Source organism: Arvicola amphibius, chromosome 9 (assembly GCF_903992535.2).
Source record: "Arvicola amphibius chromosome 9, mArvAmp1.2, whole genome shotgun sequence".
Taxonomy (NCBI): domain Eukaryota; kingdom Metazoa; phylum Chordata; class Mammalia; order Rodentia; family Cricetidae; genus Arvicola; species Arvicola amphibius.
In genome coordinates, this window is record NC_052055.2 from 38,202,447 (window position 1) to 38,219,888 (window position 17,442).

The 17,442-nt window shown below is 42.3% G+C and overlaps 1 protein-coding gene across 2 annotated transcripts in view; it reads left to right on the forward strand.

Moving 5' to 3' along the window:
- Ddx17 (DEAD-box helicase 17) overlaps window positions 1–17,442 on the forward strand; it is a 21,095-nt gene continuing 3,653 nt past the window's right edge. The window contains exons 1-12 of one of the 2 annotated variants that reach the window (XM_038341672.1): window positions 1–391; window positions 3,324–3,474; window positions 4,356–4,455; window positions 5,745–5,878; window positions 6,460–6,525; window positions 8,765–8,906; window positions 9,222–9,382; window positions 9,468–9,640; window positions 11,261–11,371; window positions 11,776–11,837; window positions 12,715–12,774; window positions 16,824–17,066. In XM_038341672.1, the coding sequence (XP_038197600.1) occupies window positions 342–391; window positions 3,324–3,474; window positions 4,356–4,455; window positions 5,745–5,878; window positions 6,460–6,525; window positions 8,765–8,906; window positions 9,222–9,382; window positions 9,468–9,640; window positions 11,261–11,371; window positions 11,776–11,837; window positions 12,715–12,774; window positions 16,824–17,066 (1,453 nt within the window). In that variant the 5' untranslated portion in view covers window positions 1–341. The remainder of the gene's footprint in view (window positions 392–3,323; window positions 3,475–4,355; window positions 4,456–5,744; window positions 5,879–6,459; window positions 6,526–8,764; window positions 8,907–9,221; window positions 9,383–9,467; window positions 9,641–11,260; window positions 11,372–11,775; window positions 11,838–12,714; window positions 12,775–16,823; window positions 17,067–17,442) is intronic. The other variant, XM_038341674.1, reaches the window with a different exon arrangement.

Here is a 17,442-nt window from a genome sequence, read left to right on the forward strand (position 1 = left end):
GATAAGTTGGAGCAGGCTCAGCGGCCGCCGCCATTTTGTGCAGTCGCTGGGAAGGAAGGGAGACGCCTAAACTGTGGCACCGCCCGGTTTGAGCGTGACCAGACCTCCCCGCTGTACTAACAGCCCCGATTCTCTGTGTTTTGCTCCCGTCTCCGACGAGAGAGGCGGCGACGGTGGCGTCTGCGACGGGAGACAGCGCGTCGGAGCGAGAGAGCGCCGCGCCTGCCGCCGCCCCAACAGCGGAGGCGCCGCCGCCATCGGTCGTCACTAGACCGGAGCCACAGGCCATCCCTAGCTCGGCCATTCGTGCCCCGCTCCCAGATCTTTATCCGTTTGGGACCATGCGCGGAGGCGGTTTTGGGGACCGGGACCGGGATCGGGACCGTGGAGGGTAAGGGGAAGGTGCGGGCGGGGGGGCGGGGTAGCCCGCGACGTACAATGGCCGCCGTGCTCGGGCCTCTGGCTCGGCCGAGCGCCTCTGCGGACCGCCGTCGTGGCTCGGAGGCGGCAGGCCAGCCTTGTCGCCTCGCTTGACCGGCCTCGCCGATCATTTGGTCCCTGCAAGCCGCAGCGTTTGTCCGGGAAGAACCCGCATGCTCAAGTCTAGAAAAAGCGACCTCGAGGTGGTTTCTTTTCCGTTATGTCTCCAGCCATCCCATTTAGAGGGACTAGAGTCGAAAAGGTCTTTTATTCTAAGCCAGATTTTACTCCCATATTTGGTCATATTTGGTTAATTGGAAACACATTGGAATGGGAAGTGCTGGGCTGCTTTTAAAAGATCGAAGTTGGGAGAGCCAGAAGGTCAGGTGACATTTTTATTTATTGCCTTTTATAGATCCATATATATTGCAGAACTAACTTTGAGGCCTAAGCTAGGAAGTTTTTTTATAAATTACCGCAGGAAACTTAGTATTGTACTACTAGGAAAATCCTTGAATGTGCCTATCCTGGAGTCAATACTGAAAAAGTTTATGCCACCCGTTGTTCGTGATACTTAGATACCGGAAACAGTTCACGTCTAAATAAACTCTAGGTGACTTTTTTTTTTTTTTAAATTTGGATACAGTAAAGTATTGGCTGGTTCTGGTGATGCACACCTCTAATCTTAGCACTCAAGCAGTAGAGACAGGTAGATCTCTTGAGTTCCAGGCCAGCCTGGAACACATTGTGAGTTCCAGGACAACCAGAGCTACATAGTGAGATCCTTCCTCGAATGGGGAAAATCTTTAGAAGTAACAAAGCTATTGAAACCAAGAGACGTTCTTGAGGTGGCACATGCCAATAATCCCTAGCACCCAGAGGCTGAGGCAGGAGCTTGGTGACTGAGGCCAGCCTGGGCTATGGTAGCTCTTGTGTCAAAGAACAAGAACGGTTTTCAAGGTTAGTTGGAGAGAGAGAGGAGAATTTAGTTAGAATAAGCCTTGTAAAGGAATCTTAATTTTAGAAGCTTTCTTTCCAGATCATTATTGTAATATTCAAGCAATGTTAGCTGGGCCATTATGGCATGTGCCTTTAATTCCAGTACTTGGGAGGCAGAGGAAGGTGATTTCTTGAGTTCAAGGCCAGCCTGGTCTATAGAGTGAGTTCCAGGACAGCCAGAGCTGCACAGAGAAACTGTCTGGAAACCAGCAGAAATCGAGCAGCGCTGCATCACATCAGGAACAACGGGAGCATGTTAGGAGCTACGCTAAAGTCGTTTGACTGAGGCTAAAAATCTCTTCAAAACTGGGTTGGGTAATTTTTGCAAGACTGAAAAAAAAAAACTGGCTTTCTAGTTCTTGTAGAGTGTTTCAGACTAATGTTTGATTTGCAAGTGGGGTGGAGTGGCCAATTCAGAAGGCGTTTTCTCTGGTATTGAGCTGAAAACCTGGGGCCTTTTAAAGGTGTGGATGAGTGTTCCTGGCTGTATATATTTTTTCTGTTGTGTTTGTTCAGCAGTAGTATTAATAACCCCAATTTTGCCTACTGAGCGTACATATCCAATGAATCCCAGTAAAATTTCTTACCATAAATCTTAGTCTGTCCGGTTGGCCTAGAATGTGCCATGTTTCAGTGTAGACAACCACGCCTCTTCTAACAGAAGAGGGTTTTAAGTTGTAGGTTTTGTCCCACCACTCCCCAAACTGGCTGGTTTTGAAACTGAAATTCCTCAAAGTAGCTACTGTTGAATTTTCTCTGATTCTGTAGTGTTTTACAAGGAATAAGGAAATGAGATTTTAAAATGCCCTGTTTGTGTATCAAAGTCCTGTGCTTTTACATAGAGTAAGGCAAATAAAGGTGATACTTGTTTTAGGAACAGTTAGCTTCTGATTTCATACATTTTAGGTTTGGCAAGTGGCCATATCTGTATTCTTGAACAAGACTTAATTTTAAATCTGTTTGAAGGGGGTTTGTTTTGATACTGCAGTCTCATAGTCCAGACTGGCTTTGAACTCTGATCTTGCCACCACCTTTCCAAGTGCTAAAGATTGCACGCTTTCAGCATTGTATCTGGCTTTGAATTTTATTAAATGAAATACCTTAACCTACATCAACATTGTTTCTTCTGTAACTCAGTATTATTTGAGCATGGTGTGGTAGCTCACACTTATAATCCCAGTGTTTAGAGGGCTGAGGCAGGAGGATTTCTGTGAGTTAGGGTAAATGAGGTTCAGCCTTACAACAAGAGTAATATTTGGCGAAGAAAAAGGAGATACAAAATAAAGTATATCGATATAAAATAAAGATGAAGTCTAGCAAGGAAAGAATTACAACCCTTTATTCTGCTTCTTTTGAATAAACTAAAAATGAGTACTAGTTCCTGGTGTCCCTTTAGTTTGCAGATTAGCTGGGAAGTGCTTTTCTCAGCAAGCGGGGAGTTGGCCAAGAAGCTGTTGTAGTTTTGAGGGACTTGCTTGAAGTATGTGTGGTTTTCTCCATGTCCACAATCTTGCTCTTACACTTTAAGAGAGTATCTTCTTTGAAACCTGTTTATGTTTTATCCCATGCAGAATCTCCAGTACCACTTAAATAACTACACTGGGTATGTGGTTGGTAGGTAGCCAATAATTTTGCCAAATGGATAAAATTAGTAGTAGTAGTGTTCTCTGCATAGAGAACTAAGATGCAGAGAAATAAAGTGTGCTCCCAGATTACATAGGAAGTTTCAGAAGGAAATAGAGCTCAATCCTTGTCTGGTTCCAGAATCTCTTCTCTTACCCCTGAGATTCTAAGATGAACTCAGATGAACCATCTTTGGGAAGGGCTTTCCAGGAGCCATCTCTTCGCGTACTTTTGTCACATGAAACAGCTACTAATGAATCAACATTTTCTGGTGTCTCTAGGTTTGGAGCAAGAGGTGGTAGTGGCCTTCCCCCAAAGAAGTTTGGTAATCCTGGAGAGCGTTTACGGAAAAAGAAGTGGGATTTGAGTGAACTCCCGAAATTTGAGAAGAATTTTTATGTGGAGCATCCAGAAGTAGCAAGACTGACTCCGGTAAGAAAGGGATGTGAGTGAGCATTTGAAACAGATTCATCATACTTTATTTTGTGTTAGGTCAGACCATAACAGCCCTAGCCATGACTGGCTTACTATTGTGTTTTGTTTAATTTTTATGTGATATAACTATTTTATTACTGGGCAGTGGTGGTGCACATCTTTAATCCCAGCACCTGGAAGGCAGAGGCAGGCGAATCTCTGAGTTCAAGAACAGCTGGTCTACAAAGCGGTCCAGGGCAGCCAGGACTGTTAACACAAAGAACCCCTGTCTTATAGCTGAAAAAACCTATTTTGTGTGTGACATGGTCTCATCATGTAGTTCTAGGCTGGCCTTTAACTTTCTATCCTGCTACTTCAGCTCATAGGTGCCAGGGTTACCGGCATGGGCAGGCAAACCTGGTTTATGATATTCTCTCTTTGGTCAAACCCTGAGCTTTGTCCATGAAGGCAATTTCTCAACCATTGAGCTAATTTTCTTTTAGCAGTACCGTGCTCAAACCTGGCACGATATGCATGTAAAGCTTAAACTCTGCTCTTCACCTATATTCTCATAAAATTAGTTTTTAAGATAACTTTGTATGTTTGTGTTCTTTTAACCACCTGATAGTGTATTCTACCCAGAAAATAATTGCTTGTCCAGAAAGAGCTTTGGGCTCAAGTTATATACTCCTCCTAGTTCTAGTTTTATGTAGAATAGAAGTTAATTATTTGTGGTAGACTGTTTAAGTAACCCTGGTTGGTCTTATAGTTTTTAGATAACGTTAGTCATGTGCATCACAAACTTGAATTCATGTAAAAATATTAATATTTTATCATGTGTGATAATAAAGCTTTTAAATTGAGAACTTTTACTGTCTTCTTCCCCCCACCCCCTATAGTATGAGGTTGATGAACTCCGTCGAAAGAAAGAGATCACAGTGAGAGGAGGCGATGTCTGTCCCAAGCCTGTCTTCGCTTTCCATCATGCGAACTTCCCACGTAAGTGCTTTAATTGTGCATTAAGTGGTAGGTTGCTTAAAAAGTTGTGTTTTTTTTTTTAAAGGCTCAGAATTTTGTTGACAGAAGCCTTTTTTTTTTTTTTTTAAAGAAAATAATAGGAAGTGATGGGCTCATGCCTTTAATCTCAGCACTTGGCAGTTTGAGACTATAACCTGGTCTACAGAGTAAAGTAAGTTCCAGGACAGCCAAGGGTGCACAGAGAAACCCTGTATCGGAAAACCAAAAAAAAAAAGAGAGGGGGAAAAAAAAAAAGATAGTAGCTTAGTGGCCAGTCAGACGGTTCAGTAGTGAGAGTGTTTGGAACCTTTTGAACTCAGATAAACGTGGAAGGAGAAAACCAACTGCATGAAGTGCTCCTCTGACCACCACACACTCAACTCGGGCACCTCACACATGCACACAATAATAAAGTTAAAAGTTTCTTAGGTTTTTATTTTTCATGACAAAGTCTCACTGTATAGATCAGGCTGGCCTGAAACTCAAGAGATCACTTGCCCCTGCCTCCCAAGTGCTGGGATTAAAAGTAGGTGCCACTACACCTGGCTTTAAACAGTAATTCAATGTGAGCTTTCAATTTTTAAATGCATGAAGGCTACTAGTATTAATAACTACTATGTTAATAAATAGTTATTAATACTTTTTTTAAAGATTATTTGTGTAGGGTGAGGTTCCTGAGAGGTCAGAAGACAGCGTCAGATTTCCTGAAGTTCATATTACACACAGTTCTGATATGAGTGTTGGGAACCAAACTTGGGTCTTCTGTAAGAACAAAAAGTACTCTTAACAGCTGAGCCATCTCCTCAGCTTTGGTGTTTTGTGGTTTTTTTTGTTTTTTGTTTTTTTAGATAGGGTGTCTGTGTCACAACTCAGTGTGTCCTGGAACTTGTTTTGTAAACCAGGCTAGCTTCCTACTCAACAGAGATCCACTTGCTTCCCGAGTGCTGGGCTCAAAGGAGTACACCACCACCACCCGGCTTCTTTTCAGTGCCACTTGCACTGATATTTTGCCCCTTCGCTTTATGAGGCAGCAGAATATCGCTTCTAGGATACAGTAAGAACTTGGAACGATAAATGACGCATGGGCCTGTGCTATTAGGTTTGTAAGGATAGTAATTCACAAAGATGGCAGTGAACTGGCAAGAAATTGGGTTTAAAGTTATTGATAAGTCTAAGTAAGTCTTATCTTCAGTAACTGCTACTCTAGATCTCATGTGTGCCCTTAGCTTTACTAGTAAAAGTAGTAATGCATTCATTTTTTTTTTTTTCAGAGTATGTAATGGATGTGCTGATGGATCAGCATTTTACAGAACCAACTCCCATTCAGTGCCAAGGATTTCCTTTGGCTCTTAGTGGCCGGGATATGGTTGGCATTGCACAGACTGGCTCTGGGAAGACATTGGCGGTAGGTACCACATCTTTGACATTGTAGTAACTTATTTTGTTATCCTAGTTGTCTTAGATTTTTCTCAGGTGTCATCCGTGTCTCGTCTCTCCCCCCCCCCCCACACACACCCTGAGACAAGGTTTCTCTTTATAGTCCCTGCTATTCTGGAACCAGGGTGGCCTCCAGCCAAAAAACTGCTTGCTTCTGCCACCTCCCAAGTGCTGGGATTAAAGTCATGTGCTACCATGCCCAGCTCACATTTTCTCAATTTTTAAACTCATAGTTAAAATACTACATGCAAGCTAGGATGGTGGGACATACCCTTTAATCCCAGCCCTAGAGAGGCAGAAGCCAACAGATTGGTGTCTGAGTTGGAGGCCAGTTGGGTCTATGCAGTGAGTTCCAGGAAACCAGAGCCAAAACATAAAATACTACTATGTGCAATATTTTAAATGGAGGTTTGCATTGTACTTGAGTGTGGTGATGTGTTGTATTTTTCTTTCTTTCTGTTAGGGCATTGTTAATTACTGATTTAAGTTGGAACCATTAAGATAATGGCTTGAGTTTGTATGACATTGTTGATTCTCATTCTTCCTCAGTATTTGCTGCCTGCAATTGTTCATATAAACCACCAGCCATACTTGGAAAGAGGAGATGGCCCAATTGTAAGTGTGTTACAGTTTGTAAATTTTCTTGGTTTTGTTGTTGTTGTTGTTGTTGTTGTGTTTTTTGAGACAGGGTTTCTCTGTGTAACAGTTCTAGCTGTCCTGGAACTGACTTTGTAGACCAGGCTGGCCTCGAACTCGCTAAGATCCACCTGTCTTCTGCCTCCAAGTGCTGGCATTAAAGACATGTACCACCATTGTCCAGCCCAGTTTTAATTTTTAAGAATTAAAAATTCACATTGGTGTGCTCTCATGTTCTTTCTCCTGCCTTCCTGAGAGCCACCTGGGAATGCTCTGCATTACATTGGCCTATTTGTTAAGTCTGGCTTTACGTGTCTGCTCACGCTGTGGGTGGGTGTGGCATGGAGATCAGAAGAGGGTATTTAATTCCCTGGACCTGGAGTTAAAGTTGTATGTGCAATGTGATTGTTAGGATTGCACCCAAGTCCTGGAAAGGGGGCCAGTGCTATTTATTAACCACTAAATTATCTCTTCGCCCCTGCCCTATCATTTGGAATTAAATGACTGAATTTGAGGCATTCTTTCTCTTTTCTGTTTGGGGTTTTATATATATATATATATATAAAACTTGTGCCCTTTTGTGTGTTAGGTAAATGTGTTAGGTAAATAAATCCCCACCACTTAGCTCTATCTCCCTGAACCTAGTCTTTGAACCAGTCTTTTTTTTTTTTTAATGTTATTTCCTTCCGGTGCCCTTGTTTTTGTTTTTGTTTTTTTTGTTTTTCGAGACAGGGTTTCTCTGTGGCTTTGGAGCCTATCCTGGAACTAGCTCTTGTAGACCAGGCTGGTCTCGAACTCACAGAGATCCACCTGCCTCTGCCTCCTGAGTGCTGGGATTAAAGGCGTGCGCCACCACCGCCCGGCCCTTTTTTTATTTTTTATACAATATTCTGTCTGTGTGTCTTTGGAAGAGCAGGTAATGCTCTTGACCGCTGAGCCATCTCCAGCCCTGAACCAGTCTTTGTAGCACATTTAAGTACAAGTCTTTGTACTGGGGGTTGAATTTCGGGCTCAGTGTGTGCTAGGTAAATAGTCAACCACTGGGCTATATCAGCAGCACTCAAACACAATTTTGAATTACTCATTTTTGTTAGTTTTGGTTATTTTTCTTTAGGGAGTAGATTCTGTAGAAGTTAGGGTCAGTTCTTCCCACCACACCACATGGGTCTCTGATCATCTTTTTATTTGGCTTTGAACTCAGAGATCATCCTTCTTCTGCCTCCTATTCTGGCATTAAAGATGTGCACCACCATGCAAGCATCTTCTCCAGTCATCATCATCGCCCCTATCTTTTTAAGTAGTTTTTTTGTTGTTGTTTTGTTTTTGTTTTTCAAGGTAGGGTTTCTCTGTTGCTTTGGAGCCTGTCCTGGAACTTGATCTGTAGACCAGATGGTCTCGAACTCAACAGAGATATGCCTGCCTCTGCCTCCCAGGTGCTGGGGTTAAAGGCATGTGCCACTGCCCAGCCAAGTAATTTTTTTTTAATTTTATGTCCACTGGTGCTTTGCCTGCGTGTATGTCTGTGTGAGTGAGGATGTCAAATCCTGAACTAGAGTTAACAGTTATGAGCTGCCATATGAGTGCAGGGAATTGAACTAGGGTCCTCTGGGAGAGCCACAGCCAGTGTTTTTAACCCCTGAGCCATTTTCTAAGCTCACCTTTAATCTGTATTTCCTACTGATATTTAAAATTTTGCTTGATGGATGTCCCTACCCTACCTAGAGAGGGTTTCTCTGTAACGGCCCTGGCTGTCTCTGAACTTGTTTTGGTCTCAATCTCAACCTCACATGATCTTTCATCTTGTAAGGTTAAAAGTTGGTAGTACAAATCTGGGTGTGATGGTGCAGTGTCTTCAATCCTAGCCTGGGCAGTAGAAAAGTGAGGATCAGAAGGAACTTCAAGGTCATCTTCAGCTACATAGTTAAAGGCCAGAGAGTCTATAGAAGACCCTCTTTTGTTGTTGTCTTTATACTTTATGTAATGATAAAGCATCAGGGTAAGCCAAGTAGGGAAGATGCTGCTATCATTTCCATTTCTAAATTGTAAGTTATATTTGCTCATAAGTCAGTGTGCCCCACTGCTCAAATAACTTGATGTGTTAAATTGGACAATAAGGGGAAAATTAGACTACCTTTTGGTTCTTAGGGTTGTTTGGGTGTTTTTGTTAAACTTGGGTTGGCTCTCAAGTTTATTTGCTTCTCCCCTCCCCTTATTTCAGTGTTTAGTGCTGGCTCCTACCAGAGAACTTGCTCAGCAGGTGCAGCAGGTGGCTGATGATTATGGAAAGTGTTCTAGGTTGAAGAGCACATGCATTTATGGAGGGGCTCCTAAAGGTCCTCAGATTCGAGACTTGGAAAGAGGTAAAAAAAAAAAATCCTTCCTTGCCAATTTCTGTAAATGAAATTGGACAAGTTTCTTGTTAGAAAATTCAGTATTTTTAATCATGTAGAAATTCTTGGGATGCAGTTGTATTAACTACTTTGCAGGGGGAAGCTAGAATCTTGCTCTTTGAAGTTTGCGTTACATCATGCTCTTCAGATACTGTGTATGTTTAGCAACTGCTGAATGTCAAATGCAGCCACCAGAGCTGGTGTGTCATAGTTTCTGTGTACTGAGGTTTAGACAGTTTTTTATAAAGATGGTTTTTTTGTTTGTTTTTTGTTGTTGCTTTGCAGGTGTTGAGATTTGCATAGCCACTCCTGGGCGCCTAATTGATTTTCTGGAATCAGGAAAGACAAATCTTCGCCGATGTACTTACCTTGTGTTGGATGAGGCTGACCGAATGCTTGATATGGGCTTTGAGCCCCAGATCCGTAAAATTGTTGACCAAATCAGGGTTTGTAAAGCTGATACTTATATTTATACCAGTTCAACTGTCATATAGTTCCTTAATCTAAAGGAAAACCTTCATTTCCTGACAGCCTGACCGGCAGACACTGATGTGGAGTGCAACCTGGCCAAAGGAAGTAAGGCAGCTTGCAGAGGACTTCCTGCGTGATTACACCCAGATCAACGTGGGCAATCTGGAGTTGAGTGCCAACCACAACATCCTGCAGATTGTGGATGTCTGTATGGAAAGTGAAAAAGATCACAAGTATGAAAGGAGACTTTGTTTTCTTTGATAGAATATTTGGATTGGTTGATTTTTAAGATAGAGCTGCTCTAGATGTCCTAACATTACATTTAAACTCAAGATCCTTCAGAATGCTAGAATTACTGCTGTACTGTACCATAGCTGAAAAGGCCAGGATTTTTTTGAGGTTGGAAATGTTGTTGTTGTGTTTTGTTTTGTTTTGTTTTGTTTTTTGAGACAGGGTTTCTCTGTAGCTTTGGAGCCTGTCCTGGAGCTAGCTCTTGTAGACCAGGCTGGCCTCGAACTCACAGAGATCTGCCTCCTGAGTGCTAGGGATTAAAGGCATGCACCATCCTGGCTGGATAGTTAGGATTCTATCTCATTGCCTCCATTTCTCATTTTTGAGATAGGAATAATACCAAATGAATCAGACCTGCTTGACTCTAGTGTGAGTGAATTAGTTGGAATTCACTTTTATTTCGTATATGTGAAACAGGATCTCATGTATCCTTCGTAGGCCTGGACCTTGAGGAGTAAAACAAGATTGCTTAGAGCTTTACCTCCCATGTACTGTGATTTCGGGCATATGCCACCACACTGTTTAGGTGTTGCTGAGGATTTAACCCATGGCATCATGCTTGCTGGGCGAATACTATAACCACAGTGGATTTGTTTTTGTTGTTTTCATGCACTGTACTCAGATCCCTAGGGGTGGAATTATAGATGGTTGCCAGACATCATAGTGGATGCCCAAAGCTAGTGTCAGTCCCCTCTGTAAGAGCAGCAAGACTTTTAGTCTCTTCAGACCTGAATAATTATAGATGTATGCGTTTAAGTACCTGTGAACAAGCCGAGCGTGTTAGCACACCTTTATACCAGTGCTGCAGAGGCAGGCCAATTGCTTTAAGATTGTTTTTTGGCCGGGCGGTGGTGGCGCACGCCTTTAATCCCAGCACTCGGGAGGCAGAGGCAGGCGGATCTCTGTGAGTTCGAGGCCAGCCTGGTCTACAAGAGCTAGTTCCAGGACAGGCTCTAGAAACTACAGGGAAACCCTGTCTCGAAAAACAAAAAAAACCAAAACAAAAAAAAAAGATTGTTTTTTGTGTTTTGTTTTTTGAGACGGTTATACCAGTGCTTCACAGGCAGGCAGGCTGATTTAAGATTTGTGTTTTGTTTTTTGAGATTGTTTTTCTAGTTTGTGTAGCTTTGGAGCCGGTCCTAGAACTCCTTCTGTAGACCATGCTGGCCTTGAACTCACAAAAATCTGCCTGCCTTTCTCTCCTGGATTACAGGTGTGTGCCACTACTGCCTAGTGTATCTCTTTAAGTTTGAGGGCAGCCTGGTCTACAGAGTGAGTTCTAGGACAGCCAGGACAACACTGAGAAACCCTGTTTTATTGAAAAACAAAATCCAAAAAAGTTAGGTCTGACGGTTTTTTTTTCTTTTTTTTTTTGAAGAGAAGATTCCTGTTATGTAATTAAGTTGACCCTTGGATTCTCCATCCTGCTTCAGCTTCCCAAGTGATACTGGGACTGTAGGCATGTGCCACCACACTCCAAGCTTTAGGAGTTAATAGCATCTGTGTGGATGATAGAGAAAGAACTTTACTCTATGAGACTGCATTGTTGGTCTTGTTTTCAGATTGATCCAACTGATGGAGGAAATCATGGCGGAAAAGGAAAATAAGACTATAATATTTGTGGAGACAAAGAGACGCTGTGATGACCTCACTCGAAGGATGCGCAGAGATGGGTGAGTACAGCACCTACCAGCAGTTTTCAACCTCTAGGTTACGCTATCTGTGGAGGGAGGGTGGGGAGACGACCATTTCAATCCTGGTCATATATCTGATATCATGTATGCCAGATATTTACATTATGATTCATAACAATAGCAAAATTGCAGTTAGTGAAGTAACAACAAAATGATTTTATGGTTGGAGTCACCACAGGGACTGTATTAAAGGGTTGTATTGTTAAGAAGGTTGAGAACCACTGCTATGCTAGGGCCTTTACACGTGTGTATTTTAGCATAATGTGTAATTGTGTAAATGTATAAATAAGCACAGTCTTCTATTATGTAGCTTAAAGAACTTGATCAACATTATGTACTAATACTTGGGTAAAGATTTCTAATATATAATATTCTTCTGATAGTTGGCCAGCTATGTGTATTCATGGAGACAAGAGTCAACCAGAAAGAGATTGGGTACTTAATGGTAAGAATAAGACTAAGTATTTTCTTTTGAGATAGGATCTCACTGTGTCATTCAGTCTTGCTTTGAGCTCATAGAAATCCACCTGCCTCTGCCTACTAGCACAGTAAAGTCTTTTTGACAAATGTTATGCCCCCTGCCCTATTTATAAAGAACCAGATAATAGATTGTTTTGACTTTGTACATCAAATAATGGTTTGAATGGTTTTTACACAAAAACAGATGATCATAGATAGTTTTGCAGACATGGCCTGGCTGCATTCCCAATACTAGATTTTATTTGTAGATCAAAGTCCAACTAGCCCTATTTTAGCTAATTGAACCCTGGACATTTTCAGTACATCTCCAGAGTTTTTTTAAAGCTTATAATAATATAAATAAAAAAATTTTTTTCCAAACAAAAGGGGCTGGAGAGATGACCCAGGCTTGGTGGTGCATGCCTTTAACCCTAGCACTTGGGAGACAGAGGCAGGTGGATCTCAGTGAGTTTGAGGCCAACCTGGTCAACAAAGCGAGTTCCAGGGTTTCAGGCCAGCTAGAGCTGTTAGACAAGAGAAACCCTGTCTTTAAGTAAAATTAAAAAGACCCACATGCTGCTCTTCAGAGGACTTGTACTTCAGCCACAAAGACATTCTGTGCCTTTGGCTTCTGAGTAACTACATTCATAGACACACAGTTTTTAAAAATACTTAAAATACTTTATTTTTCTTCACTAAAGTGGGTATGATATAAATTGTTATGAAGGTTTACAAAGCCAACATTATGAACGGCATGTATATTGGGTGGGTAGGGAGAATGATTTCTTCAGTCTATGTCTTTTATGGATGTTCTTTATAGCCTCAGTTCCCTAACTTGGTACCTGTTTTTCTTTTTTCTTCAGAGTTCCGATCTGGAAAGGCTCCTATACTCATTGCCACAGATGTAGCCTCCCGTGGGCTAGGTTTGTATAGATAGGTCTCTGTCGGTGGTTTGTGTATCTTTTGTTTTGAAAATTTTTTGTCATGTCAAATTTAGAGTTGTATGTATATAAGTTTAGTCAAAAGAGTATAAGTGTGATTCCCCTCCCCCTTGTAAATTTTTTTTTTGACCTTTGTGGGTTTAATTTATTTTATTTTGGGTTCTCTGCGGTCATCCCACCCACCCCTCTTTTTATTTTCAAAGTCTCGTCCGGCTCCTAACAAACAGGCTTTGGTCTGCAGCAAGGCCTAGGCATGACTATTAAGTTACAGAGAGAGGAGATAATTCATTTTACAGCTTAATTTCTTTTTGTTTTTGTTCAGTTTTCTGGCTGGATAGAAGGAGCCTAATGAAACCTAGCTAACGAACACTGGTTTCTTTAGTTTTTGCCTTATGCTGGTTTGTCTATTATAGATACAAGCATAGAGGCTACTTCCATGAACATTTACTAAAAAGTTTGATTACTCTATACTATAACGACATTCTTTTAAAAATGTCTGTATTGCCTGGTATTTCAGTAAAATAGTGGGCAATTCTCCCCTCTTCTTACCCTCCATTTGGCCATCGGTGTGTTGTCCACTTTAAGAACTTAATTTAAAGGTGTTCTTTAGTTTGAACTCACAATTTAAGATACATACAGATGGCCTGTTGCTTTGACCTGAACAAGTCTGACCTAAAATGTTAACATTTATAAAGATTATTTCAACTGGGTATAATAATACATGCCTTTGATCCTAGTATTTGGGAGACAGAGGCAAGTGGTTTTTTATTTTGAGGTCAGCCTAGTGTGCCTAGTAAGCTTTAGAGCACCTAGGGCCACATTGTGAGACTGTCTCCACAAAGAGAGATTGCTGTAGCTGGGCATGGTGGTAGATGCCTGTAAATTCCAGCACTTGGGAGGCTTAGGCAGAATAATCAATAGTTTGAGGCCATTCTTGGTTTTATATATAGTGAGATCTTGTTTTAGAAAGATGGGGGTCATTTCTATCATGAGGAATCCATTATTGATATGTTTAATCTCCTGTCGAGGAAGGTGAGAAGTAGCAAGTTTCCCTGTGCAGTTTAACATAACAATGATAAGTATTAGTGCGGCAGTGGTGGGGCTTTTTTATCCCTTGAACTTCAGGGGTAGTGACCTGCAGCCATGGTGGGAAGCTGTCTCTTCCCTCCGAGGTCATGTCTGGGTCTGTGCCGTTAGAACTTGGGCCTGTTGGGAGAGGAGGCAGAAGCCTGAAAGCAATTTCCATGAAAGCTTTCAGTAATGGTGGTTTTTAAAACAGGCTTGCTATGTGCTGGTAGCTTCTTTGTGCATCTTGCCTAGACAATTAAAAATCTTTGTTCTGTGTCCCTTTGCATATTTTAACAAAATCAATTGGCTGCCATTAGAATAACTTAGACTCTTCATCCCACCCTCCCTCATTCAAGTGAGGGGAGAGGGAAGGTGCCTGAGTCTGTTTCTTGTTACTCAACATCAGTGTTTGTTTTGGGCCCCTTTGTTTGCTGCCTTGTAAAAATCAAAAGGAGGGAGAAAACCCACCACAATGGCAGAATTCTGACCAAGGTCCTACAAGATCCTGGAAAGTGAAGGCTTCTACCTCATAGACAGGGGTGCTATTTTCAGCTGAGTCACCAGGCCTTTTTTCACTTCTGTGGAGCGATGGTCTCTTAAATGGTCCCTTCAGGTAAGTTCTTGGCTTCCCATAGTTCATAGTAGTCATCTTCAGGCGACCACTGTTCCCTTTCCACTGGGATATTTTTTATTTCGCTTTTTTTTCTTTTTTCTTTTTCTTTTTTGTTTAAACTACAGACTGTTGAACTAAAAGTATTGAATTGATTTTGTTTTGTTTTTTTAGCAGAAGCTTTGATATCAGCTGCAGATCACTCAGTACATGACTGAGACAAATCTACATTGGCCCGAAGCTGCTCTAGATGAGCCTGCTGGCTAGTCTTAGATCCTCCCAATAGTCATTGGAGTTTTAGGCCATGGCATAGGTTCTCCCAGGCCACTGGCCAAACCATGTAACTTTTCGTTTCTTACCCTGCTACAGCATCTTCTCTAGACAGCAAGATAACGTTGTGGCAGTGCGCCAGTAACCTCAGGGCAGCCTGGACTGGAGAAAACCAGATTCTGTGCTTGCTCTTTGGTGGCCTCAGGCAGCTGTGTGCACACAGGACACCTTTCTAGTATGAAGAACTTGCACCGTGTCCACCCTTTATCAAGCCCCTCCAGAAGTGCTCCCAGCTGTTAGCATCTGGAGCCCCAGTGCTTGCTGCTTGGAAAGCACACTCCTGTGCATCCAGTGCAGTAATTCAGCGTGCTCTGTTGCCCATGGTCACCAGTGGGAGTGACTAAGGGCCATTATTCAAGCTCTGAAGATGTGCTTATGGAGTTACCCCACCCCCACCCCAGTCTTCCATCCTTGCCCTATATTTTTTCTTTGTGGCATCAACGACCCAAGCCGGAGACTCAAGCTGCCCCCTGTGATAAGTGCCTTCTCGTCTTTCTGGTGTGATTCAGGACTTTAGGGGTCAGTAAAGACTGAGGAGCCTTTATTGTAATAAGAAACAGACATAATGCCCCTACTCCACACACCCCTAACAACAGCTGAATTTTTGTTTTTTAATCATCTCCCCTTCCCCTGAAATTGATCCAGTCTGGGCAATAGATGCAGTCTGACCCTTTGGATGTAACTTTTTTTTAATTTTTCTACAATCACCCCAATTACCTTGGGGAGGCGTTGGAGGACCTGAAATTTTTACCTGAACCCAGGTTCTCCGGCGCTTGGCAACCAAATGGGGCTACAGAGAAGCATCTAAGCCAGTTCACAGAGCGAGCGTGTGTGGGGACTTCTCACTGCCATGGACCCTTGATGCATGCTCCCCGCGCTCCAGTGGTCCCGTGTCAGAAGGCGGAGTTTTCGAAAGGAGGCCGCCAAATATAAAAGACAAAGAGACGGGATCGGCTGCAGCGGTTTCCCAAAGGAGGAGGGAGTGTGCATCGGTCTGGTAACAAACAGAGAATGTTTTTTAATTATTTCTATCACAGAAATCTGTGTTTTATCTAGGATATTTTCGGAATATTCTTTGTAAAATGCAGATTTTTTTCCACAAAAAATTAGGATTCTGTTATTAAATTTGTTTGTTGGGTAGGTTAAAAAACATTTAGCTGAAAGCATTACACTAACATTTACATAACTATAAGTTTTAGGGGTTACCCAGCCCAATTCCTAGCCATGTGCAGAATATTAATGTGTGTCTCAAAGTGTCATGGTTTTCCCCATATTCTTTGGCTATTGAATCTCCAGGTCACGTAGACAATCTGATTAATGATACAAGTATCCAGTTTGTAATAACTGAGTGGAAAAAAACCTCACTTGAGAAGCTGGGCTTGGAAGTGCAGTGAAATTTTAGTGTAATGTGTTCTTGTGATTGAAAGGGAAAGATAATGTGGGTGTTCAAGCAAAGCAAAATAGGTGTGTACTGTGGCTCTGGTTTGCTTTTTAAATACAAGAGCAAGAAAGCCCTAACTATAGACTGAGAATGTAGTGAGTAGATGAAGTGCCTTTCCGTGTTGCTCTGTGACTGGTCAGAAGGTAAGTTGTTGTGCTGTTGGTAGACTGTGCCAGGCTTCTCCCAACAGAGTAGAAGTGATTTGGCCCTGCACTTTAATGGTGGTTATTGATCTCTACATCCCAGTTCTGAAAGGGGTGGCACTGGAGTGTGTCCGTCTGAACTCTGGTTGTAGTGTAGCTCCTGTCAGCATACTGTCACAGAAGAGGCAGGAGTTTGGGGGTTTAAATGGGATTCCCGTGGGATTATAATCAAGACGCAGTGCCCATTTGTGTCCTGAGAATCACTGATTCTCTTTTACTCTGTTGGGATGAGTCTTTTTTGTACCTGCTCAGAGTGGTTACTAACTTCATCTTTTCTCCTCTTGCTGTCATCTGCATTCGTGCGTTCCACCTCTTGGCCTTGTGCTTAACTTCTCTTTCCACATCAACTTAACGCAATGACTCATCATTGACCTGGAAGATGTGGAAGATGTGAAGTTTGTGATCAACTATGACTATCCAAACAGCTCAGAGGACTATGTTCACCGTATTGGCCGAACGGCCCGGAGCACCAACAAGGGCACTGCCTATACTTTCTTTACCCCGGGGAACCTAAAGCAGGCTAGAGAGCTGATCAAAGTATTGGAAGAGGCTAATCAGGCCATCAATCCAAAATTGATGCAACTGGTGGACCACAGAGGCGGTGGCGGCGGAGGGGGTAAGGGTAAGTCCTGGAATTTTCCAGGTACTGTATGGGACTCTTGATGCTAATTGGTTTTTGCTGGTTTTTTAATTTTTCATTTTGATCTGTGAAGGAAGGCTCTTGCTTAGAAGTCAGAGAATGCTTAGTGGTTTTCATGGCGTCACTGTAAGTCAAAAAGCAAGTTTCATCATTGTACTGCTATTGTTACTATTGTAGCCTTGTATGTGAGAATCTAAGACCCATTTATGTAATGGGTGCATGGTCAAAACTAAACTCATGCATTCCTGTAAACTTTTTTGTGGGGGGGCGGATGTTTAAGGCAGGATTTCTCTGGCCTCAAACTCACAGAGATACCCCCCTCAGCACACACACACTGATGGTGTGGTGTTTGCATTGA